We start from the raw sequence: 27,832 nt of genomic DNA on the forward strand, positions 1-27,832 counted from the left end.
CATCCCCCAACCACACCCCCAACCCCAAATATAATCCACTCTGCAGCCCTCATTCTGTGCTCTGACTCACAACTAAAAGTGAACTTACGGATAAAAGATACAAACTTTACCCTATTCTGCACCATTCTCACAATCAGCCAGTGTGTGCACAACTACCAAAATGATTATTGTCAACATCAGTCAGCTGTAAGAAAAGACAAACAGCAGCAACACATAGGCAGAGTGACAAAAAACTTTCCATCAAAATTACATCTACCGCAGTTAGCAAATCAGAACAAGATCTGCATAGCTGTTCAAAAAGCGAAAGGGCAGGGGAGATGGGCTGCTGAAGGAAGAAGAAAGCAGTAGGGCAGCAGATCAGTGGGCACGTGAAGGATGGATGTGAAGAAATAGGTAAGGTGGACCAGGGACTTGAAGAGATAAAGAATGGAGATAAAAGTCGTATATCAATAGTAATTATTAAACAAACTGTAAAGAAAAAGAAAAAACATGTATAGAAATTATTGCCTAAAACAAAGTGTCCATACAATCTATATGAATGACTGCATAACTGCAATACTTGTATAAACCACAGGTAAATGAGAAAAGCAATGTATATGGAAGTACACGCAAAGCAATTTAAAAAATAGCAAGTTGAACATACAAAAATCTATGGAAAATATTTTAGTTCTCACAAGGAACCACTAAATCACAAATTCAAATCATTATCTGGAGTCTTTTGCATAAAATAAAGTGTCAGTGATTTTTAAAATTTACTACCAGTGCTGGCAAAGCATACAGAGATAAACACACTGATTATCCTGCAAACATTGTTAGTATCCTTTCAAATAGCTAATCTGAGAAAAGTCTCCAAAACTGGTATAATAACCTGACTACAAGTGTCAGGAAATAATTAGATACAAAAAAAATATTTCTAAAGAGCAGTATTTATTTTACTTATTTACTTGAAAGAAATTTATTTAACAAAAACAAAACTGTAAGGAAAGGCAAACAAGTAATTTTTTGCCATATAATGAATTAAAAAGGCACTGCCAAAGTCCATTATTTAAATATATAATACATTAATAAAATTTATATGGTTAAAAAACAATATAAAATAAACGGAGTAAAGAATTTAGTTTTGTTTTATATATAATTTCATTTTACCCATAAAATCTAGTAAGTATTTTAGAAAAAAGATGTAACAGAACAATGTACTGTGAAAAGATCAAGGGATTATAAGCAATTTTAATTTTTTTATCATAAGTTTTTAAGCTTTCCTAGCTTTTCTACCACAAAGATATATCCAACCTATTTTAAAGAATGCTTTTAAGAAACCTTCACAGAAGGAACAATGGCAAACTAAAAGGCAAACTGAGGAGACTCATCTGATAAAGAGAGATTATAAATGTTGGGTTTGCTTCCTATGGTTCTAGTACAGAACTCTCTTCTCAGCATTGCATTTCAACCAAGAGATCCCAAGGCCAGGGATAGGTATTCTCCTGGAATCACTTCTGTCAAGTCAACAAAAGGAGTTCAAGAACAAGGTTGAAAGATGTCATGAGAGATTCACTAATCCACACTGATATCTAATACATGAAGACTGCACGGCTGTCATATGTCATTCTCTGTCGTGCAGGGGAGCAGAAAAGCAAATAAAGGGTACCAAGCTCATGTTTCAGGAAGACACTTCCTAACTAATAGAGCAGATAAATCAGTCTTCAAAATATACTGCTTCTGCGTTTACACAGAATCAATGTACTCGATTTCTTCCATTATGTAATTATTTAATGCTGCAAATTGAGTGTGTAAAATAGTCTTTTAAAAATTCATTCAAAAAAATGAAAGATCCTCAAAATTAGTAATTAACAAAAGTTGAGTTCACCATTAGGTGCTTTAAAATGGTCTCCCGTGTTTTTAATTAACATAACCTTAATACGTTACTGATCCTTACAAAATATGACATTAAATGTGATAAACACCTAAAAGCATGTGAAATTTGTATTTGAAGAAATTACACCAGTACAGACAAATCTGTAATCTCTCTAACATTTAACAAATTATTATTAAATTACAACAGATTTATTTATTAAATATTTAAAGACAAGTTTTCTTTCAGAAAAACAGCAGTTTTAAAAAAAAATTAAACAGCCAAAATAGTCAGTTATTAAGGTCTGTTGGGTGGCAGCTGTGAATGATGAATTTACAATACTTGTCCCTATGAAAGATTTATTGGTAAACTAACCTAAATTATGAATAAACACACTTTCCCACAACTAGAGAAGATTAAAAAGTAGAAGTGGGAAAGGAAAATTAACAATTACCAAGCATTTCAACTTAATCTTCATTTATAAAATGAGATGTATTTAACATTGAATACTCGAACATAAGATTGCCAAACTAAATCTAAACTAATAGTTTAAAAAGAAGAGGCCAGTCAATCTTATTGGTTTCAATTCACTTCACCTTTTTTTTTCTTTTTAAATCAACTTTTAGTAATAGAACAGATCTGGAATCACAGTACTAATACTGCACAGGATTTTGCAAGATAAGAAACTATGATGTCTTATGCAAAATTTCTTAAAGGCAATCACATTTAAACTTTTAAAATAGAGTATCACTACATATGAAGAAAGTTGCTGCAATCAAATTACGTTACTCATTAAAAAACTCCATTTGTTTTGTATCATGAGTTGGAACAGGCTCCCAGCTGGCCCTCCAGCAGGCTTTCAGAAGTTGTAAACTGCGTCAGAGGAAGCTGCTCTTCTTTTGCCCAAAGAGCAGCTGGTGGATGTGAACCATTTAGCTTTGGGTGGCCAGCACAACTCCTTATCAATAGATCACTAGAGCAGAAAATCTCCTAAGAGTAATACAGTTTAGTGTTAAGAGGTAAAAAGCACATCAATCTACACTTATTAAAAAATATGTGTGTGCATGTGTGCGTGTGTGTGTATGTGTGTGTGTGCGCACGCCCACACGAGAGAGAGAGAGATAAAAGGAGAAATGACATCTTTGAGCTGTGGATTGGGAGGAGATGAGTATTGAATATACCATGAACTGCTAAGAGAATGAACACGTTTGTCCTGGAGAGGGTTACACCAGGCTGCTCCTTGAAGGCAAGGATTCTGAGGCTTTGTCTGACATACTTTGGACATGTTGCAAGGAGGGACCAGTCCTCGGAGAGGGATATCATGCTTGGGAGGGTGGAGGGACAGTGGAGGAGAGGAAGACCCTCATGAGAGGGACTGACTCAGTGACTGGCGTAATGGAGGTAGGTGTATCAGAGAGAGTAAGACTGACACAGCATAGACCAATGTTTATGGCTGTTGTGCATAAAGTTGCGATGAGTCATAGGTGACTCAACAGCACCTAACAACAACAACATATGCGTATATAAAATTGAAAAGCACTAATCCATTCTTCTGAAGCACAATACTTTGTATAACGTGAATTTTAAGAAAATAAGGAAGGCTACATTTGCTTTGCAACAAATACAAATATGCTATACAATTCTCATTAATTTAATGGGAGTTGTGACTCTCATTAAATTTAATAGCAGTCATACAGTCAAATTTGCCTGTTACTTTACTGAAAATTTACCTTCTAGCCTTCATAATAAAATATGCTTAAATGGGTAAAAGCTGAGTTTGTTAAATAGAAATATCTAACTTCCTACAGAAGTCATTTTGGTATTACAACAATGGTCATGGAAGTTATTCTCAATTTGAGGAAGGGACAAAAGTGGTCGAAGTGCAAAGGGGGTGGGGAAGAGGAAGCAAGAGTTTAAGAGGCTCTGAAAATGTTATGTCTAGCGCAGCTCTGGTGGCCTAGTGGTAAGAACCTGCACTGTAATCCCACAGCCACTGTGTTAAAACCCATCAGTTGCTCTAAGGAGGACGTGATTTACTATAGCTGAAAATCTACTGGAAGGTTAGACATGTGTAGTTCCAACTCAGTGACACAAAATACCCTTGACAGACAGAAACTTTTAAATAAACCAAAAGGGGTTTGTTGTTGTTGCTGTTGTTACATAAAAATAAAACAAAATTTAAAAATCTGTTCATCCCTTTTGTCCAAAATAGCTTTTTAAAAAAGAAAACTCACCTTTTGTTTTAAACTTAGAATTATGCCCAATAAAGGTAACATATTATTCTGCTCACACTGATTTTCTTTAAAAAGAGTTTCTCAATTCTTTTCAATATTAAGTTAACAGAAAGAGAAGAAACAATTCTCTTTGTTAAATCTCCACCCACTGCCACAGAACAAACTCCAACTCACAGCAAATTTCTGAGGCAACAAATCTTTATGGGAGGAAATTGTCCATTCTTCTCTCAGAGCAGCTGGTGGGTTTGAACTCCTCACCTTTGGTTAATAGTACCATATGGAATGCACTACTTCATACCTTTAACACTAATACACAAACAACACAGTAGAGATTCTCAGTGTAGTGCACAGAACTGCTCAGGAACTTATAAAAAGAACATATCTCTTTTAATATGCCCTTCCAAATATACTGCTGCACTTAAAAGTTTGAGAACTATTACAGTACCTTATTTCAGATCAATGCTGTTCTCTACCCACATACTTTTTTCTTTACCCCATATTTTCTATTACCTTTATTTCACTTATTTGCGATGAGATTTTCAAGTATCATCATTACTTCCAGCTGATTCCCCAGCCCAATATATTCTCACCCACTCAAGTACCCTTTCTCCAGATGCCTATGGAAAAACCACTTTCAAAACACTCAACACTCTTTGTCAAATCTATTTATCATTGACTGCCTTTCTCTACTACTACAAATCATTTAGTGATCCATACTGTTCTGATGATGGATATAGATTAAATGTTGACTATACAGGATCCTGAGAGTTAAGTATTCAGAAATTCTTACAAAGAGGTCAGGGCTTCTAAACTAACTAGGAAAAAAGTGACAAGTCTGTTTCCTTCAACAGAAAGATTATAGCTTTGGAGATCTACCTGGCAGTTCCACTCTGTCCTGTGAGGTCATTCTGAGTCAGAATCAAGTCAACAATGGCTGATTTTAATATGTCAGACATTATTTTAAGGTACATGGATATATCAAGTAACAAATGGAAAAAAATACATATCTCTGCCATTGTGAAGTTTACAAATTATGTATATGTGTTTTCAAGACTGAGGTGTTAAGGGTTTATTGTTCAAAATGGCTTTCCTAGCCACTGACTTTGGCTTTGCCAAACAAATGGGTGGAAATATGCAAACATGTTGGTCTATTCACAAGGGGACTAAAGAATCTCGCCCTTGATAGATTCAGCAGCAGAACTTGAGACTCTCACCACCGGAAAAACAGTAGCAAGTGAATGTAGCACATATTTCAGTGACAGAGATTCTTGCACCAACTGGACCTACCAGAGAGCAATAGCAACCACAACAGAGACCAGCTATGAGACAGAGCTGACCTGGGGACTGCCACTCCATAGTACCAGAACTAGGAGCCTTTGCCAAAGTCTGTTGGAGAACTGGCAGGGAGAACCAAAGCTAACAAGACAAAAAGGTTTTAAGAGCACTCTAGAGGCCTAGTGCTAAAGAAGCTGTATTGCAATTCCAAAGGCACATGGTTCAAAACCACCACATGCTCTATGGAGAAAAGGATGGGCAACCTCTTCCTGTGCAATTTACTGCTTCTAAAAACCCACCTTCCCAAGCATTGTAGAGTTTTCCAAAGAACAGCCTCTCCTAGCAACATGCCCAAAGTATGTGAGATGAAGCTTGGTCATCTTTGCCTCCAAGAACACTTTGGCTACACCTTCTGCAAGACACATCAGTCTGTTCTTTTGGCCATCCATGGGATAATTCAGTACTTTTCTCCAATACCACTCAGAGGCATCAATTCTCTGCCATCCTTATTTACCGTCCAGCTCTGATGTATACCAAATGATTGAAACTACCATGGCCTGAATGTGGCACTCCTTAGTCCTCAGACTGATATTACTGCTTCTCAAATAATCTGGAGAAACTTGGCTGCAGACTTTCCTGGTACAGTACATCTCCTGGTCGCTGATACCAAGTGTATTGTTTGTGGATCCAAGTAAGATGGAGTCACTGACAGTTTCAATCTTGTCTCCATCTACAATTATTTGCCTATTGGTTCAGTAGTGAGAGGAGTGGTAAGAATTTTTGTTTTCTTAATGTTGAGATGCAATCCACATTGAAGTCTACAGTTTTTTATTTCTGAGACAAGTGCTTCAGTCCTACTCATTTTCATGCATATGACACAACCAAGATGTGTCATCTGCACGGCTTGATCATAGGTTGATTTGTCTTCCTCTGATCCTGATGCCACCTTCTTCTTCATTGAGTTTAGCTTCTTGAATTATGTGCTCAGCATACAAAGTGAATAGATACCAAGATATGATACAATCCTGACACATTTTATGAGTATTAATGAAAGAATAAAAAGCATCAATGGTTAGAGAGGCCCTCCATTATTTTAATCCTTCCTAACTGTTGCCTTGAATAACAAAGTTACAATTCCTTCTAGCAAGTTATAAGTCATTCTCAAGAAAACACTCACTTAGAAGCAGTTTTATCTAATGCATATTTATCCGTAGATCTGCCTTTTTCAACCAACTAGCTGGCAAAAAGAGCCTACAGTCACATATCACTTTTAATAAGATATGAACTCAAAAAGCCATTGTAAAATGTGCTTTGAAAATTTAAAAAGTACATTAAAAGCTGGAAAGAGAGTATTTCTATAGATACATTCTTAAACTTCCTTGATTTGTGGAAAATAAATATTTAAAGCAGAAATCATGACATTCTCTTCTATTTTGTATCTGGAACAGTATTTTTTTTTCCTTGAAATAAGAATGAGCAACAATATAACTTATGTCAATTAACTAAAATTTGACTAATGAAATCTAATTGCATACTCCCTGGATGAAGAATGCTACCTAAAATCCATATTACTGACTTTGCTGAAGAACTCCAATTATTTGTAACTTGTCACTTGACCAAACCTTCAAATGTCTGATTTATGCTTGCCAGAGCTCTATTATATAGCATAATTTAATTCTCTAGGACACAAAAATTTAATTTACTTTCCTACTTACTGATACATGATTCCACAGTGGGTTACAATGCTTATAAAAACTGGATAAAAAAATCAGAGCACACTAGTTTCCCAAGAAAAATTCTTTTTGAAAGGGTTGATAGGTCAGTTCTCTAGTAATAAAATAAATTCTAAGAAAGTCTGTAACATTTTTTGGAAGGTTAGTTTTTAAAACCCATTGCATTAGACCACAGAAACTAGGCAGAATTTCCAAGGCTTCTGTCCTAAGATAGTCTTTGAACTTGAATCTGAAACCACTCTCTGTGGTTGTCTTTCATCCAGATAATATATTGGCTTATCAAATAAACAATATCACTGACAAGAACGGTGCTTCCTTAGATAATCAATTATGAGATCAAATGGTCAACATTTATGCTAAAGTAAAAGTGAGAGGTAGGCAGAGACAAGAAGTCAAAATATGGGAACTAAAAAACAGAATGTAAAGCATAAATATCCTTACAAGGTAAAAAAATATAATTCAATGTTACAAAACAAACATGGTTAAATGAGAACCTAATGGGTTATCTAAACTTGTACCTAAAGTACAATTATTATTTTTAAAATAACCAAAATCAATGTTTATAAGGAAATTATATATAATTTGTAGAAATTCACAGACAAGAAAATAATAAAAATCGACAGAAGTCTTCCTATTTTGCAAAATGTTTATTCTTATATGTTGTTATTGTTGAGTACCATCAAACTGGAACCAACTCATAGCTGAAACTCTGGTCGGTATTCAGAGGCAGTTAAGTGCACGGGAGAACTGTTCATCCTTCTCCCGGTAGCAGCTGATGGATTCAAACCATGTGCCTTCAGAATTGCTGCGCTGCTACTTGCCAGTATGCCGCCACCACTCCCTTATTATTAAATAATGGGAGCTACTTCTAAGAATTAAAATTAAAACTTTATATAATTAGCATATACCATGGTATGGTCTTTCTTAATATGTATACAAAAATGACATATTAATAATTGTTGCACATATATAAAATATAACTCATTTTTTAAATTTCAAATTTTTCTGAAATATTTATAAATAAGAAACAAAAACTAAGTCTTTAAAACCGTGTTACAGAGTAAGCATCTCTTTTTATATGTATATATATATTAGGAGACATTTTCCTTCACATAATGAAAGAACATAGAGAATCACTACTGGTGGTCTAGTAGTAAGGTGTTTCGCTGGCAAAGGTGTGCTGTCTGACTCTACCAGCTGCTTCATGCGATAATAAAGATGAGCAATCTCCTCCCATGTGATCAAATGCCTCTGAAAACTAACTAGTGAGTCAGCCACGAGTCAGTTCCAACTCCATGGAACAAAACAACAACTATCAACAGGAGTAAAGAACGCTTTGAAAGAAAGACACTTCCTGTGGCCATGCAATATACACAAGCTGTTTGTTCCTTTATTTAAAAAAGCAAAAATATGAATTTGCTGTCACATGTAAAAACACAAGGAATGATTGCAACTGAAAAGTCAAAAAGTCCAGCAAAACTCGAATTAACTACTCGACTAGCAATTATGGGACCATCAGCAAGCAATACAGTTGCAGGCCTAAAATGACTACTGGACTAACAATTATGAGTCCATCAGCAAGCAATATCCTTTCAGTTGCAGGCATAAATCTACGCGCTACCCTCAAGTTCATTCAGCCGATTAACCCCAATAGATGTCTACAGTTTCAGCCTTGACACAGGTCAACTCAAGATCAAGAACCATGCTTTGTACATGGTATATTCCCTAGGGAGCTTCTCTGCTGACCCAAAGATGGACCCTCTGTGGAGGAGGACAGGCAATCTCCACTTTCCCAAGAGGATACACCTGCTGGAGGATCAAGTCAGTTTCAACTCAAGGGCAACAGTATGAGGGGGGAAAAAAGACCTGGTTCATTTTAGCTACTCAAAAAATAAAGGACTGGGGAAATCCCATAAGAAACATAAGTTTAGCAAGGATATAGAAACTAGTAAAAATAAAGAAAAACTTTATCTCAGTGAAGTTTTTAAACGGTATAATCATGTAAGCTTGGGAGAGAAACTTAATGGCTTAATGGTTAAAGTGTATCTCCTTTCATGTGCCCTCATAGCTAATTTTGATTGGTTTCCTCTATAGGTGCTCAAAGAGAAGTATCTGTTTTCTGGCAACAGACTTCATGCCAAGCACAACTATTCTAAGCTAAACCCCTGTGATGCTGGATCAAAGTTGAAACAATGTACATTTACTGTGTGGACTCTTGTAGCTAGCAGTGTGGGCCCCTTCCAGGTTCTTTTTACTGCAGGAAGAAACTGCTTCAAAAGCAACAACCTCTCCCCCCAGCCCCCACCTTGATGCATCTAAAATAAAATTTCTCTTAACAGTAGATGTGAATCTTGACCCAACAGGTGACACTAGAAATAAAACTGCAGTATCTCATGCAAAATTCTCTGTCTCTGAGTCCCCTGCTGGGTTAAGTTACTGTGACAGCAAAGTGCTATCTTAATTGGAAATTTTCATTATTTGAACTAATGAGCCATTGGTCCACACCTTGAATTTTCTTAAAATGTATAAAAACACTCAAACCTAACAGCACAACAAACCAGCAAAACTATACATAGATTTGCATGACAACATACGCAGAAATTTTTGTAAAGCACAGTTCCTCCTTGCTTTTATCATTAGAATACTATTAATTCAGATATATTCATTCTAATGTTAAGCTCAAGGTATCTTTCAACGGATGCAAATAACAGTATCATCTAAAAAATAAAATATTAGCTTGTTTTTAACTTTTCTACTGTGACTTAAATCTACATGAACATTTATTTACTTTCAGAATAAATTCTTGTTTTAAAAATATTTTCAAATGCACATGTTACCAAGTTATTTCAAGTAATTAAATGTAGAAAATACTGGAAAAGAATAAAATAAGGTAATATAAATTTGATATAAATTTAAATTTTATATAAATATAAAAACTCAGCATTTTTCTGAATAATTAGTATGTTAACATTTTGAAACTAGATAAGCCAAAGACACTATTAATCTATTGGTTGAAAATATGTCTTTCTCCCTACACATAATTTTATTATTGTTTATAAATTGGAATATTTAAAATGTGCGTGGGTGGGTCCTGGGCCCCAGCAACTACTACAGCTTTGCCAGCCAGCAGCAAAAACCAGAGGACACCACCATCCCCTCCACAGAGCTAGCCAAACAAGTCATCGAGTACGCCCGGCAGCTGGAGATGATTGTCTGAGTCCACTGGGCATTAGAGGGGTGGGTGGGGCACCCATTATTTAAAGCTGTATGGTGCATCTTTTTTCCAATAAAGATGGATTGACAGTCCAAAAAAAAAAAAATAAATAAATAAATAAAATGTGCATGAAAACATTTCAAAAGTTTAAAATATGTCCAAATGCATTTAATTAGGATTTTAAAAATCTGTATTTTACATAAGTGTTTCATAATTTCATATTCTTCACAGAAATCAATGCCAATTTTTTGTTAAATACAATAAATATCATTACCAAATGGCTATAAATAAACTTCAGCTCCATCCCAACTCCTAACTTGCTCTATAAAAAGCAACCTCCATGGCTGACGATTTTTTTGTTGTTGGTAGTATGCTTTGTTTCTTTCCAACTGGATTCAATATTTAAAATTAAAGAACGAAGGAAATTTTAAAAAGGAGTTCTGGATGAACAGTATATAGTATGTCGTGTCACTGAGTACCGCTGATTCTGAACTGACCCATAGCTGACTCTCTAGAGGGTTTTCAGAGGCAGTTAATTGCACAAGAGGAGACTGCCCATACTTCTCCTAGGGAGCAGCTGGTAGATTCAAATTATGTGCCTTTGGGATTGCAGCACAGTTTCTTACCCCTGTACTGCTAATCAAAGATTGCACATATGGTGGCTGTGATAATAAAAAAGTCAAGAGTTCAAATCTACAAGTTGCTTGAGAGACTAAAATGGGCAGCTTCCTCCCATTAAGACTACAGCCTCTGACACCTAATGGAGAGTTGCAATGAGTTGGATAGCAGTGAACTATGGTAATCACACAGCAACTAACATATGATGGTTCCAATTATTATTATATAAAGCTTCAAAAAGATGCTTATTTATAACTGTAAAATGTGGTCTGCCATCAAAAAAAGTCACACTACTAGCTTTTACAAATGCCAACTGTTTCTCAATCTGATGTAAATAGTTATGAATATCTAAAAATCTTTTTAAGAAATGTGCTTATTATTAAAAATACAGATTATATTAATAAAGAATACACTAAAAAAACCCTCTCTCGAAGAAAAAAAATTCTTGAATGCTTTTATAATTATGCACAGTGTTCTATGAAGAAGAACAAACTAAATCTAAGTGGACAAATTGACAGAAACTACTTTCAATTTTACTGAAACAAAATTAAGACAAATTTAAGATATATACCAAAACAAAGCATTCATTTAGTTCCATTATTTAGAATAATTATATTTTTACAAATTTATGTCAGAAACAAATCTTACACTGAAAAACAAGGAACTCATAAACTATCACACAATATGGGTGACCCTGGAAGACATTATGCTGAATGAAATATCTCAGTCACAAAAGGACAAATACTGCACAACAACATTTATAAAATAATAGGACTGACATAGGGATTGGGAGAAACCAAGAGAAGAAGGGATAAATAATGAATACTGCATTGGAATAGATGAAGGAAAGAACTATTTAAAAGGACTATATGATTATATATACAACATCAGCACACTGCAAAGAGGACTGGGGTAGGAGGGGGTGTGGGAGGTAGCTGTGCAAAAATAAATGATTTTTTTTAAAGTGAACTGGGGGAGGGATAAGGGAGGGGGCTAAAATGGCAACAATTAATGAAAATCTAACTTTTCTGAAAATTACAATTACAATGAAAATTTAAAAAATTATCTGAAATAAAGAAACCTTGCGGTCCTGGTGTTTCCTGAACTACATAATTGCCTAATGAAAATAATTCTACCATCAAAAGTGAAAAATCTTTTAAGAATAATAAAATAGTATTCATTCTGCCATTTTCATACAATGAGATTGCATAGTTCAAGTTCTCCAGGGCTTGAAAAAAACAAATTTAAATAGTTTCTTACCTTCTGTGTTCGGTAAAAAGCTGATTATAATGATAAACCACAGACTTCGCATTCTGCAACCAGAAGACACCATTATTGATCCTTTAAATATTTTCTTTGTATTCCTTAATGAATCTAGTTATATATGCCCAGCTTCATCGAACCCAGCAGTCTGCATCATTGATCCTCATATCTGAAAAACAAACAAATCCATCATTTACTCTATGATCCTGCACCACAACAAAAATATAGAAAGATAATAGCAAATCTTTCCCACTCATCTTTCCCCCTTCCCCTCATATAAAATATAATGGTTTATGTTTTTAATTTATCCACTACAGAAGCTGCTTCATTATACTAGATATCTGAAAAACCTCAAAGCCCAAAATACATTTATAAGCAAGAATGATATATTAATTAATATAAAAATTATAATTCCTGATTAATTTTTTCTTTACAAATCATATGTAAGACCTAGAAAGTGATTCCTGATTAATAGAGCATATGCATCCCCATGCCACATAATTTTCATCTTATTAAAGTCCTAGATACAGTATATAACAAAATTTTTATCTATATATACTTTATGTGTCTAGTGTTTGGAAACAGTAACAGTATCCATTCTTTTATCCAATTACCTCAGGAGATAGATTAGACTTTGTGTATTTTTCTACAGCAGAGTAATAAAGGGGTCTGCCATTATAATTCGTATATTAAAGGTACTCTAAAAATACCACATTTCTGAAAATCATACATCAAAGTATTTCTGTTAACTGCTATTTATTAGAAGTTAAACAACATAGTTATCTTTTAAAACATTTTTTTAACATAAAGATTTTATACATTGCTTTTTCTTAAAGTAGAGTATAAGCTATCTAATAAGCTCAAAACCAAGCCCTTGTTGGTACAATAGGGTCGCCAAGACCAGATTTCAGTGAGATTGCCTAGTGTTAGTTAGGTGAAAAGAACCACAAAGCAGATGGAGATTTTGTGTTATTTTTTTTTTCTCCTCCTAAGAAAACATGTCTTCATCCTATTGCAAGAAAAACTCTGGTCCTGTAAGTTGTTTTCAAGGGAAGAACCTACTTAAACTGATAACGTGATACATTCTCCTATTCTTCAACCACTCTATGACCTCAAGAGGCAGCAAACAGCCTTCATCCAGAATTAGACTTTAACCAGTATGCAGAGATACGAACTACACATGCACACATAGGTCTAGAAACCTTTTCCATCTAATCCATATTGAAAGACTGAATACACAAACACCTCATTTCCATTATCTCACCTAGATAATTTTGTTCCTGGATAACCTCCTTCTCCCCAGACAATTGCTCAACACATAGAGATGTATTTATTAGCACTAAAAAAAAAAAGAAAAAAAATTCCACAATGAAACTCATTGTGTTTTGTCTCCCTCAGAGAGAAAAGAGGCTTGTGTTGCTAAGGCTGCTCCTCTCAAGAATTTCCTTTCTCACTAATAAACAGTATACCTAAACGAGTGTCTCATCTCCTCATCTTTTATTCAACTTGAAGAGAATGCTCACATCTTAACAATCTGTAACAAAGACTCTGAACCAAAAGGAAACCCAAAAGTCATGACTATATCTGAAAGGTTGTACTAGTAATTTAAAAAAGAGACAGTGAGTACCTAAATTAATCACAGTTTTCCTTAGTTTTGGGGTTTGCATAAGATCACAGTAGATGGTGAAGCCCTAACTGGGTTTTTAATGTTATTCCAAAGTAATACTGAAGAGACACTTTACAGTACCCTTGTAATACATGAACATGCAACCAGTCCTCAACTATCCACCCTACTGATCTCGCCTCTGAGAGCAAAGAAACTGACACATTTTCCCTGACAATGACATCTTAGTCTCAGTATAATCAAGCTTCTTCAAGCTATTCTTAATCTGCAAAGAGTAGAAGAGACTCCGACTCCCAAGTTGAGGTTGGTTGAGTAACTCAAATGAACTATTTTTAGACAATGTCAGTAAAGCATAAGAGAAAAATTTAGAAAATAAAAATTTCCTTATTAATTTAGTCATTGATTTCACATATTATTTCACATTATTCCTATTATGCTGCATTTACTATTCCAGCTCACTATATTCTATTTTCCATTCACTATAATGTAACTTTACACAGTGACTGTAACAATGGGCTCAAGAACTGCAGAGATCATGAGGGTGACATGGTGCAGGATCGCCAAGGGCACAGTTTTTATCTGTTGTTCATAGGGTCATTATGAACTGTAGTTGACTCAATTGCACATTAAAAAAAAAAAACAAAAACAAACCCCTAACTTCACTGAACAAGCAAAATCTGATGATTTGAATGTCTTATGATATTATAATAAAGCCACTGCATTGCTTTACAAAGAAAAACAGGGGGGAAAGATTAAAAATATCTAATGGGAGAAGGGGAGGAAGTATGTGTGTAGAAAGAGGAGGAAAAATAAACATCTAGCAAAATAATTGTATATCATGAGTTAGGCAACATCAAGATAAATGGAGAAGTACTGTTTATTTCCTTTTACTTAGATCTACAATCAACATCCATGGGAACAGCAACCAACAAATTATAAAATGTACTCTACTGGGTAAATCTGCTGTCGAGGACATCTTTGAAATGCTAAAGGCAAGGATGTAAGTTTAGAGGCTAAAGTGCACTAGAGGAAAGCCATTGCATATTCAACTGCTTCATATTTATGATAAAATTCAAAGGCACTGATGTTTCTTCTGTACTTATTAGTTACTGTCCAGCTTTCTAATGTATAAAAAGTAAATGCAAAGACCATCACCTGGATCAGGTGCACCTTAGTCTCTAGACTGACACCGTTGCTCTTCAGCATTCTGGAGAGGCCCCTGTTAAGAGATTTTTCTAATGCAATTCATCTTTTGATTGTCTCACTGCTGGTGCCACGAGTGCTGACAGTGGAAGTTAGCAAGATGAAATTGTTAACAAGCTCAATCTCTTCACCATCTACCATGATGCTGCCAAACAGCCCAATTGATGAGAATCTTTGTTTTCTTGATGTGGAGATGCAGTCCATATCGAAGACTGCAGACACTGACCTTCTGTAGCAAATTGTTCAGGTCCTCCTCAGTCCTGGCAAGCAAGATTGTGTCATCTGCATAATGCAGATCATTGATGAATCTTCCTCCAATGCTGATGCCACGTTCTGTCTCATAAATCAGTGCAGCTTCCCAAATGATGCATTCTACATATAGACTGAAAAGTTATAGAGACAGGATACACTCTTCTCCTGATTTGGAACCATGCCGTGTTTCCTTGCTTTGTTCTGAAGACTGATTCCTGGTCCAAATATAGGTTTCAAATAAGCACAATCAAGTGATCTGGGGACACAATTTGTTATGATCCATACAATCAAATGTCTTTGCATCGCCAATGACACATAGATATTTTCTGGTACTCTGTGCCTTCAGCCAAGATCCATCTGACATTTGCTCTGATGTCCCTAGTGCCGTGTCCTCTTCCAAATCTAGCTTGCACTTCTGCTAGTTTTCTATGTATCATGGTTCCAGTTGGTTTTGGATCATTTCAGCAGGATTTTGCTTACATGTGATATTATTCTATTTCCACACTCTGTTGGATCACCGTTTTGGTGAATGGGAATGAATAAGTAACTCTTCCAGTCAGCTGGCCAGGTAGTTTTCCTCCAAATTTATTGGCACAACCTTCTCAGCACATCCAGGGCTGCATCTGTTTGCTGATATATGTCAACTAGTATTCCATCAATTTCTGGGACTTTGTTTTTTGCCAATTCCTTCAGAGCAACTTTAAATTCCTCCATCATCACTGCCTCTTGATCATATGTTGTTTTATGAAATTCTTCTTTGTCAGCTAATTCTTTTTTTACTGTGATGTTTTTGTATTCTTCTATCTTCTTTTGATGCTGCCTGGATCATTCAATATTCCACAGACAGTATCCTAAGCTTTGCAACTCGAGGTTTGAATTTGTTCTCCAGTTTCTCCAGCTTAAGTAATGCTGACAGAGTTCATCCTTTTTGATTTTCTGATTCTAGCTCTTAGCACATATTATAGTACTTCACTTGGTCTTCCCATGCTGTCCTTTGAAATCGTCTGTTCACCTGCTTAGTTTCCTGATTTCTTGCTTTGCTTTGGCTTTTCTGCCTTCCAGTGAAATATTTAGAGTCTCTTCTGACATCCATCTTGGTCTTTTCTTCTTCTTCCATCTCTGTAATGACCTTTTGAATTCTTCATGGATGATATTCTGGATATCCTCCCACAGCTCCTCTAATATTCATTCATTAGTGTTCAAGGCCTCAAACCTGTGCCTAGATGGTTTTTAAATTTAGGTGGGACAGACTTTAGGTCAAATTTTGGTTCTTGTGGATTTGTTTTCATTTTCTTTCGTGTCAGTCTGAACTTGCATGAGCTGTTGATAGTATATTCCACAATTAGTACCTGGCCTAGTTTTCACAACTGTTATTGAGCTTCTGCAATGATCCTTCCACAGATGTAATCAATCTGAGTCCTGTGTAGACCATTAAGATCATGTAAAAGTTGAACAATGAATAAAAAAAGAGCCAAAGAACAAATGCCTTTGAATTCTGCTGATAAAAGAAGAGTACTGGATATACAATAGCTTAAAAAACAAACAAAAAAAAAAAACCCCACCAAACAAATGTGCCTTGAAGGGCACATAAGGTACTCTTTTGAGGAACTACTGCTAAAACTTTCTTTTTGGACAAGTTTTCATGAGGCCACAGTGCTTGGAAAGCAGCATCATACTTGGAAAAAGAGCGGGTCAGTAAAAGAGAAGACTTCACTGAGATGGGTTGGCACTACGACTATAACCATGGGGTTGGACACAGCAAAGATTGTAGAAGTGGCACAGGATCAGATAAGGTTTCACTCTAATGTACACAGGAGTTGCTATGAGTGACTGTTGACTCTATGGCACCTAACAAGAATGTATTATAATAGAAAAATTGCTTCACCTCATACTCTTTCATTACTCTAATCAGTTCAATATTTTCATTATCTCCCACCCAAGTACTATTCACGCCCAGTCCTGCTTAGGTTCTGAGGTCAGAGGAGATTGGGCACTTTCAGGGTAGTATAAACATAGACTATTTTTGTTATCTCTAAATGCCATTAACATCTTTGTTGTTGCGTACCATTTAGTCAGACTCATAGTTGACCCTTCTCCAGAGACAGTAACTCACAACATAGGAGACTTCTCGTTTTTCTTCTGCAGAGCCTCTGGTGAATTTGAACTGCATACGTTAGGGTAGGGGACCTCTGGTGACGAAATGGTAAGGAACTTCACTGCCATCCCAAGGCAGAGAGTTCCAGTCTACCAGCTGCTCCATGGGAGAAAGATGGTCAATCTCCTCTCATTTAATTTATTGCCTCTGAAAACCTGCACGGTTTGGTTCCAACTTGATGATACACAACACGACCACCACCACCACCTTCAGGCTGGCAGAATGTCTCATCTTATATTACTCAATCCCATGATTATCTTAAATTATTCTCTTTCTCTAATCAAGGCAAAAACCAAAAGAAAGAATATGCTTCCTCTTTAAATATCCAAAAATACCAACAGAAGAACAGTAGGTAAAAAAAATAAAGCTGATGTCTGATAGAATGAGAGAAAACCAAAAATTAGAATTTAAATTATTTTAAAAGCTCAATTTTACTAGATCAGATCACACTGTCCCTGAAACTATCAACCTGAGATATTCCTTAAACTTAGAACCAAAACTATTCCCTATGAGCATCTTCTAGTGAAATAGTAGAACAGCATACAAAATAAGTTATTATCCTTAAATATAGTGGCCCATTAAAAAGCTATCAATATGAAACCAAAAGATCAATAATTAGACTAAAACACAGGAAACAGAGCACTAAGAACAAGGCTAGCAAAGAAAATGTTGACACATGGTGTCACTGAAAAACTGGTACCAAAATCATCAACTGAGAACCTTGTCATGTAAACATTCTCAGAAAACACAGTACTTTTTAAAAAATTAACCTGACAAATTCCTGTCACACATTTCTCTGAATATCAAAACTGGTATTTGTCCATTTGAGACACTAAACCATTCCAGAAGATCACATCAAAAGTAAACTTGCCATTTACAACTCTACGGCAAAGCTGTTGTTGGATGCCATCAATTTAGCTCTCATATTTCATGGTGACTCCATAAACATTAGAATTAAATCCTCACCATCCCCATAAGCCACCACAGATTTGACTGTTGTGCTCCAAAGATTTTCAATGACTCAATTTTTGGAAAGAGACCTCCAGACCTACTTGCGCAGTACATTTTCGACTTCAAACTCCACTGAAACTGGTTCAACAACAAACAAGTCTCCTCTACTCAAAGTCAGTGCCTATGCATGAGGTGGACCAAGAAGGAATCACACCAGAGCCCCTTGCTGGGAAGGTGAGTTGCAGTTGTTATGTGCTGTCAAGTCACTTGCAACACATAGTGAACCTATGTACAACAGCCCTAAACCCTGCTCTATCCTGTGCCAACCCTGCCATCTCAGATACACTCACTCCCACAACCCCAATCACAGAATTGATCCATCTCATTGAGGGTCTTCCTCTCCTGCACCATCCCACCACTCTCCCAAACATGATGTTCCTCTCCAAGGACCAAACTCTCCTTGCAACATGCGCAAAGTATGTCAGATGAAGCTTCAGAAACCTTAACTCCAAGGAGCATTCTGGCTTCACCCTCTGCAGGACAAACCTCTTTGTTCTCCTAGCAGTCCATGGTATATTCAACACTCTTCTCCAGCACCACAGCTCAAAGGCTTCAATTCTCTTTCTATCATCCTTAGTCACTGTCCAAGTCTCTGATGCATAGCACATAACTGTGAAGACTATACCCCGATCAGGCGCACCTTAGTCTCCAGCCTGACATCGTTGCTCTTCAGTAGTACTCTTGAGAGGTCCCTGACAGCTGACTTTCCAAATGCAATATGTCTCTTGATTTCCTGGCTGCGGGTACCAAGACTGTTGACTGTGGAGCCAAGCAAATTAAAACTGTTAACTATCTCAATCTCTTTACCATCCATACTGATGCTGGCAATAGGCCCAGTGGTGATAATCTTTGTTTTCTTGATGTTGAGTTTCAATCCGTATTGGAGGCTGCAGTCCTTGACCTTCTGCAGCAAGTGCTTCAGGTATACAATGAACGACCACTGCAAAATACCTGCTTTAATACTGTAGGCTATTCTATAAAACATAATAAAAAGCTATATCTTTCCAAGGCTAGTTAATTTCTCATAGTGTACTGATAATCCACCCAAAAAGATACCATGCTGATAAAGGCAAAGGGACAATAAAGAGAAGAAGATCCTTAACAAGATGGATTGCCACAGCGACTGTAACAATGGGTTTGAGGTTTGAGCATGGCAGAGACAATAAGGATGATCCAAGATATGGCAAGTTTCATATCTTCATATAAAGGTTCATACTGACTGGATGGTAAATTGACAGTTCAATAATCTGACCCGTCAAAGAGAGTAACTTTAACGTGTGAGTGAAGGGCATTACTGCTACAACTCAGTCACTGAACGGCTCCCAATTCAAGCAGAGAATTTTGTCCAACTTTTAGTTGTAATGGCACTTTCATTTCTCTGAGCTAATACCATGGGCTGTACGCCCAAATGCACAACTCGAACAAATTTCCACTTTCTTAAAGCCATCCACCATCAGTCTGTCTTCACTTACCCACTATTTGAAAGACTTCTTGTTTGTGGGAAGAAAGGGAAGGAAGAAATCAGGCAGTGATGACTGCCTTGTAGGAAGCAGCTGCCAAGATAGGAAACCCTCTGTTAGTGAGGGAAGAGGAGGAGGAAACCGCACAACCAGGACCTCATTTGTGGTCCTTGGCCAGAACAGAATGCTTCATGGACAGAGTTTAACTATACTACACGTCCATGTAATCTTAAGTTAAAGTCTTGGTATACAAACAATAATTGTGTAAATTATGAGATTTAATATAAATTACTATTTCTGACAAACAGACACAGGGTTTTAGGGTCTTGTAAAAACCGTGGTTTCTTTCACACAAATGAAATTTAAATTGGATTGTGTGATGAGTAAATGAAAATAATACCAAATTTCCTCACTTCTACAAACTCTATCTAATCACTTTCATACAAAATAAAGGTATTTTCAACTTCAAATGTTGAGAACAAAATAAAAATGTTTTACTGCTGGCATCTAAATGAAACACACTATCACAAAGTTGACTCTGACCCACAGTGACCCTACAGAACAAAGGAGAACTGCCCACAAAGTCTCCACGATGTAAAAACCCTTACAGAAGAAGCAGACTACTACATCGTTCTCCCAAGAAGCAGCAGATCGATTCAAACCACCAAATTTTCAGTTAGTTCAACTTGAATTCTTACAGAGCTGTAAATCAAGGCCTGGCAATAGACTGCCCATCTTTATCGCAAGGAGTCATTTCTGTTACACTGCCCAACACACTATGAAACCAGTCCTTAAATTAAAAAATTCACTCAAACTCCTGTAATTTGGTTAGAACCAATATATAGCTGACTCTCTGTGTTTTCCAGGGCTATATATTCCACAAGATAAGAGTGCTCATCTTTGTCCCATGCAGCCCTTGGCAAATTCAAACTGCCTGGGAGGTATAGTACTTGGGTAAGCAGCATAGCTCCCTGCAGACCATGCTCCCAGAACTCCCCTAAATTAAAAGGGAGCCTCAATTAAATGTTAATGAAGACTTCAATATTTAGCAAAGCACATTCAGCTTTGAATGAATACTACTAACAAATATTAATTCCAAGAATCAACACTCATAAATCACCTTTGAATCAAGGGACCCTCATATGGCTAGGTTCAGCTAAAACACTCATCTGTCAAATTCTGATACTACCTGCTAATGAAGTCGAAAGGAGTGTCTCAAAAAACAGAAAACAAAGAACTAAAAAAAAAATCCACTAAAGCGATTTTTAACGACCTGTAGAATCCCTTTTGGTCACACTGTCTTTTAAAAAACCAATTTGTTAGTCTTCCATTTAAAAAATTTAAAAAATAAGAGGGAGACGAAAAAGAAAGAAAGTAAGCCTTTAAGACATTAAGAAAACTTAGCTTAGACTAGGAGTTTCTGCAGTGGGTAGGCCAAGTGGGGTAAAAATAAGCAAATTCATTTGTAAATAAAAAAAGCAGCACAATGTTTTTGGCAACATTTTAAGTAACTGTGATGTCAAATAGCCAAGCTATTTCTAATGTGCAACTTTATTTTCTATCTACTTTTTTCCTAAACCTTCAAATACAAAGATCATTTCATCCTATCTTGTTTCTAAAAACCACAAGCCATTGTCTACCAAACCTCTGCCATGAGTTTTTTTAGATTTAAGTACCCTATTACTCCGTCATGTAAAAAGTCAATTAATGCCTCATTACTACTAAATCTTCCAAAGCTGAACAGTGACTTCTAGGAATATATCTCAGCACTGTTTATATCGTAACAGTCATGAATGTTTTATTCACTACTTAGAACATACAGTCAGCTGCAGTCTTTCAGACAGTAACCTGCTTATATTTATTAGCTACACTAAATATTCCATGCCTTAAACTGTCAGCAAAATTACTTAAAACATTCCTAACTAGTTTTAACATTAACATATTCATGTTATATTATTAGGAAATTATATTTACATTTATATGTGATGATGCCAACTTTCCAAAATTAGAAAGAAAACCATTAATAGTCAACTGCTGATAAACATAGAGAAACAGAATAAGCATGCATCAAACGTAAAAGAAAAATTAACATTTAATTAAAAATTGTTGTTGCTATGTCCATTTTTGTTATGTGCCATCAAGTCACCTGTGACTCATAAGGACCCTATCTATGTACAACAGCTCCAAAGCCAGCCTTTTCCTAAGCCAGTCTGACTCCAACACAAAACTCCACACTCGTTGCTCCAGTTACTGTATCAATCCATCTCATCCATGGTCTTCCCCTCTTGTGTTGTCCCTCCACCCTTCTTAGCATGATGTCCTTTTCCAAGGACAGGTCGGTCCCTCCAGGCCACATGTGCAAAGTATGGGAAGATGGAACTTCAAAATCCTAGACTAATGTTTTCTAAATTTTCCAGAACTGGTAAACTTGGGTTGAAATTTTTTAATAGCAAAGGCAAGATAAAGATTCATATCCTAATTTTATCGCTTATTTTTACTTACAGCTACTGCACTGCTGTGAATACTAACAGATATTTACCCAAAATGATATATACATGAAGGAAACAGAAAAAATAAAAGCATCTCATCTCATCCTTAAAGCCAACGCTATTCCTCTATATTATGAGGAACTAATGCCATGTACAGCAATGCATTAATGCTTTGGTAAGTCTATGCAGTAATGCATTAAATATAAATAAAAAATAAAGCTGGCCTTACAAAATCAAATTTTCTGATCCTATTTGAAGAATTAAAATATTATGAGAAAGTTTGTTAGCAAGAGAAAGAGACTTTTCATTTCTTAATTCCCATTCCACCTCTTTGCAAAGGATCAAAAAAAGTTTCAATTTAGCTCAATTTTATTCAAGGTATTCACTTTTCTGAAATATTTTTTATATAATCCTCAGAGTCTAGAATTTCTCCTTCTTGTTAACACTGACCCTCTTGGAAGACTGCCTGCAGTAAGTCAGCTAAGTAAATCTTAGCTGTAGCTAATTCGATCAGAAGAGTGTTCTTGGCTCCAAACAACTGACTTTTGCCAAAATTCACCTTATATTTTCATTCCCTTCACAAGTAAGAGTTGTTGATGTTGTTGCTGTTAGGTGTGTAACTCACAGATCCCATTAACAACCGACCTAACCCCTATCCTGGCTTCTGCCGTCCTCATCATCTCTGACACATATGAGCCCACTGCTGTTGTCATTGTGTCAATCCATGTCTTTGGGGATCTTCCTCTTCTTCGCTGACCCTCCACCATTACAAATGTGATGTCCCTTTCTAAAGAACAGCCTAACCTAGCACCATGCTCTAAGTATGAGAAATGAAATTTTACAATCCTTTCTTCAAAGAAACACTGTGGTTGCTTTTTTTTTTTATTTCTATTCATTCCTTGTTGCACTTTTCCCTCCCCACTCCCCCCCCCCCCCCCCTCAACCCGTCCGTCAGTCAGTCCGTCTGGTCACTTTGGTGACCCCGGCTCGGCCCCCCACACACACACACACTTATCTTTGAAAAGTAAAAGAAACATTCTTTCATTGTTTTATAATTACTCCCCCCAGGTCCACTCCACTATGCCAGCTTTGTTCGACTCCTGTCATGACAGTAATACCTAATTACATATCCCTTTTAAACAGTTTTTTCCTTCATCTGTTTCAATGCAGTATACATTATTTATCCCATCTTTCTCATTTCCCCCCAACCCTGATGTCAGTCCCATTTTACAACAGTGGCACTATGCAGTATTTATTCTTTCCTGACTGAGATAATTTACTCAGCATATTGTCCTCCAGAGTCACCCATTTTGAATATATTTCATGAGTTCCTTGTTTTGCAATGCAGCATTGTATTCCACTGTGTGAATATACCACAGCTTCTCTCTCCATACATTTGTTGATGGGCGCTTAGGTTGTTTCCAACTCCTTGCTATTTTGAACAAAGCCGTGATAAACATGGGTGTGCATATGTCTGCTTGGGTGGTAGCTATGGTCTCTTTGGGATATATTCCCAGTCAGTAGTGGAATTGCTGGGTCAAATAGTATCTCTATTTGCAACTATTTGAGAAAGTGCCACCCTGCCTTCCACAGTGGTTGAACCATTTTACACTTCTGCCAACAGTGAATAAGGGTTTCAGTTTTTCCACAACCTCGCCAGCATTTGTTGCTTGCTGTTCTGTTAAATTTTGCTATTCTTCCTGGGGTGAGATGATATCTCATAGTTGTTTTGACTTGCATCTCTCTTAGTGGTTGCTGTTTTTTCCAAGAAATGCTGATAAGATTATCTTAAAACCAAGCAGTCAAGCACACAACTCATTGTGGTTGTTGTTATGTGCCATCAAGTCACCTGTGACTCATAGCAACCTTATGTACAACAGCTCTGAAGCCTGCCCTGTCCTGGGCAAGTCTCACTGATTCTAACATTCCTACTCCCATTGCCCCAGTTCCTAAATCAATCCATCTCATGCAGGGCCTTCCTCTCCTGTGCTTTCCCTCCATCCTTCCAAGCATGGCATCCTTCTCCTAGGACCTATCCCTTCTGACCAGGTGCCCAAAGTATGTGAGAAGGAGCTTCAAAATCTTAGCCTCCAAGGAGACACTTGCTTTCACCCTGACCTGTTTGTTCCCACTGCAGGCCATTGTATGTTCAAGACTCTTCTTCAGCACCACAATTTGAAGCCACCAATTCTTCTTCTGTCATCCTTAGTCACTGTCCAGCTCTCTGACACATAACAAATAACTGTGAAGACTATGGTCTAGATTAGGCATACCTTACTCCCCAGACTGAGGTGGGTGCTTCTCAGTACTTTGAAGAGTTTTCGGACAGCAGCTTTTCCCAGGGCAATTTGTCTTTTGATTTACTGACTGCTGGTGCCAAGAGTGTTGATTGTGGAGCCAAGCAAGTGTAATTGCTAACAACTTCAATCTTTTCTTTATGTATCATGGTGCTGCCAATTGGCCCAGTGATGAGAATCTTTTGTTTTCTTGATACCAAGCTCTGGTAGCCTAGTGGCAAGACATTGTGCCACAATCCTGAAGACACGCAGGTCAAGGCCCCCCAAGTGCTCTGAGGATGGGCAATCTCCTCCCATGAGATTAACTGCTTTTAAAAACCACTGGAGGGTCAGCTATGGGTCAGTTCCACTACTCATTATCTTCTATTCATTTCCATTTAGTGGACAGTGAGGGTAAGTTGGAATACTTTATTCTTTTAAAGTCTCTAAAGTTCTTAACTGTTCCAAGCATGATGTTTCTCCCGGAGACATGTTCATAAAGTAGGAGACGGAGCTGAAAAATCCTTGCCTACAAGGAACAAACTGGTTTCACCCTCTCTAGGACAGACCTGTTTTATTTGTTTTCTTGGGAGTTCCTGGTAGGTCCAATACTGTCTCCAGCACTACAACTTTAAGGCATCTGCAGAGGGTCAGCACAGAAGAGGAAGACCTAGGAAGAGATGGGCTAACACAATGACTTGTGACAGAGATAGTAAGGTTGGTTCATTAGGCAAGATTCACAGCCAATGTTCATATGGCCATTCTGGGTCACAGTCAACAGCACATAACAACAATAAACATTACTGATGGAGCTCTGGTGGGCTGTCAGCTTTGAATTGGCTATGACTTGATGGCACACAACAACAAATATTATTTGTTTATAAACTTTTCATAAAATTTCTTTTAAAGGAGGCCTAGTGGCAAGAAGCTGCAACTGCAATCTCAGAGATGCATGGTTCGAATCCACCAGATGCTCTGCTGGAGAAGGAGGAACAATCTCCTCCTGTACCAGTCAGATCTGATTTGATGGTACACACAAAAAATAATGAAATAAAATTTAAAAAATTAAAAAAAATTCTTTTAAAGGAACAAATTCCCCTACAAGAGACTTTAGAATAGGAATAGAAAAGAGTTCAACTCAGGAAATGTTCTAAGTCAGTTGCATGTGCTAAGTGCTGTATACCCAGGAGCCATGCTGAGTATGCAGAAGGAACTTCGAGCTGTATAGTGGCTAGAGACAAGTCTAAGGTTGCCTGTCATTCTCTTCATTAAAATGCTATTAGTTGAAATAATAAACTGAGTGTAAACTAGAAAATGAATAGAAATGAATTCAAATTGCAAGTGAATAAAAATGCAGCTACATTCCTGGCCAAAATGTTATGTATCTAAAACAACTGATGTTTTCCCTAACTTTTCTAACAATAATCACAAATTTACATTTAAAATACTTTGTATATATTATTAGGAAAACTTGTAAAACACCTACAACATAGGAGTTTAACATTTTGAGAGAGAGCATCCTATTTCTCCTTGCATGCACTCTGTAACAAACAATGTTGTTGTTATGTGTCGTCGAGTCACTTGCAACTCATAGCGACCCTATGTACAACAGCCCTAAACTCTGCTCTGTCCTGTGCCAATCGTACTATCCCTGACACTCCCATCCCGATTATCCCAGTCACTGAATCAATCCACCTCATTTGTTAATAAAAAGTAACCATACATATCCTGACCACCCCTCAAAAAGAAAAAAAACAAACAAAAAATAATTACCATCAAGTGGTTTTCAACTCATTGCAGCCCTGTAATAGTCAGCAGAACTGCCAAGATTAAATCTTTACAACAGGAACGGACTTTCGCCCACGGAGAAACTGGTGAGCTCTAATCACAGATATTTCTGTAATCCGCTGAGCACTCAACTACTGTGTCACCAGAGCTCTTCTAGAGTGTCTAGCGTAATGCCACTAAAGTGACTTTCACCCACAGAATATGTACAAGGCAGAGTAGAAACAATCATAAATTTCCAAGGCTGCAAATTTACATAGAAGCTGACTGTCTCCTCATTCTACTCAAAGTTGCTGGTAAGCTCCATCTTAAATGCTGCCCTTGGGGTTAGCAGCCAAGCACTTCAACCGCAGCAATCGTTTCCTGCCTACTATGTGCAAAATGCTGTACCAGAAATAAAGCCATATAGAAGCAAGGTCAATATTATAAAAGTTGAAATTTAAGTCTAAAAGACATAAAAGTAACTTGACTGAAAATTATTCCGCTAGTAAACTGCAGTGCTTTGGTTCCAATCAAGGCTAACTACAAAGCCATTCTTTCCACTAATCACCAAGTCATTCATTCAACAAATATTTAATGAGCATCTATTATGTTCTGTGTGTAGAACAACAAAAGAGACAAAAATTCCTCACCTTCAAAAATATTACATTCTATCTCAGAAATAGCATGTCCTTGTAAAAAGCTGTAAGTGCTTGACACACAGTTAGGTTCCCTAGCTAGATAAAACTCAGAAGCTTACTTGTATTATTTCAAATAATCATCACAACCTTGACAATAAATATTATCCCTATTTTCTTTAAAAGGACAATACCCGCCCTTCTCAAGAACAGTAAGTAAATTAACAGGGATGGGATCTAAGTTTGCATTCCAAAACCACTATTACCACTAATTAAGTAGCTTAGATGATCTTATTCATTTTGTTTAGTTATTCTTTAGATCAGACTAAAGCCATTTTAGGATTACAAAAGTGATCAAAAACCAAAATAACAATGATTTTTTAAAATGTTTATATAATCAAAACTAACATCCTTAGATAAAGACAGCTAAATGTTAACTTAATTTTTAATATTTCCATTTAAGCTCTCTTCATTTCATTCATTTACATTTCTATTTAAAATGTTTATAATGTTACCAATTAAATTCTTCTGGACTAATAAATCTTTATCAACCAAACTACCTGAGAAGTTGCTTTTAACAAGTCAGAAAAAGAAATACATAAACATTTCCTCCAATATAATTAGCACTGCATCTTAATAGTCATAGAAGAAATGTTTTAAAAATATCATCTATAAGATTATGCACTAATTACTGTTCAGGCAGACATAAAGCAAAAAAAATTCCATTGTAGCTCATAAGATCTTACATTGGGCTCACTGCACTGGATCATTTGT

At 36.5% G+C, this 27,832-nt stretch overlaps 1 protein-coding gene across 3 annotated transcripts in view; it reads right to left on the reverse strand.

Annotated features, from left to right (window-relative positions):
- The window catches only part of LPHN2 (latrophilin 2), a 218,776-nt gene that overhangs the window by 159,310 nt on the left and 31,634 nt on the right, over positions 1-27,832 (reverse strand). For all 3 annotated transcript variants that reach the window (XM_006888580.1, XM_006888582.1, XM_006888581.1), the window contains exon 2: positions 12,184-12,355. In XM_006888580.1, the coding sequence (XP_006888642.1) occupies positions 12,184-12,256 (73 nt within the window). In that variant the 5' untranslated portion in view covers positions 12,257-12,355. The remainder of the gene's footprint in view (positions 1-12,183; positions 12,356-27,832) is intronic.

The sequence above is a fragment of the Elephantulus edwardii genome, unplaced genomic scaffold (genome assembly GCF_000299155.1).
Source record: "Elephantulus edwardii isolate Elephantulus edwardi_28Jun2011 unplaced genomic scaffold, EleEdw1.0 scaffold00069, whole genome shotgun sequence".
NCBI lineage: Eukaryota > Metazoa > Chordata > Mammalia > Macroscelidea > Macroscelididae > Elephantulus > Elephantulus edwardii.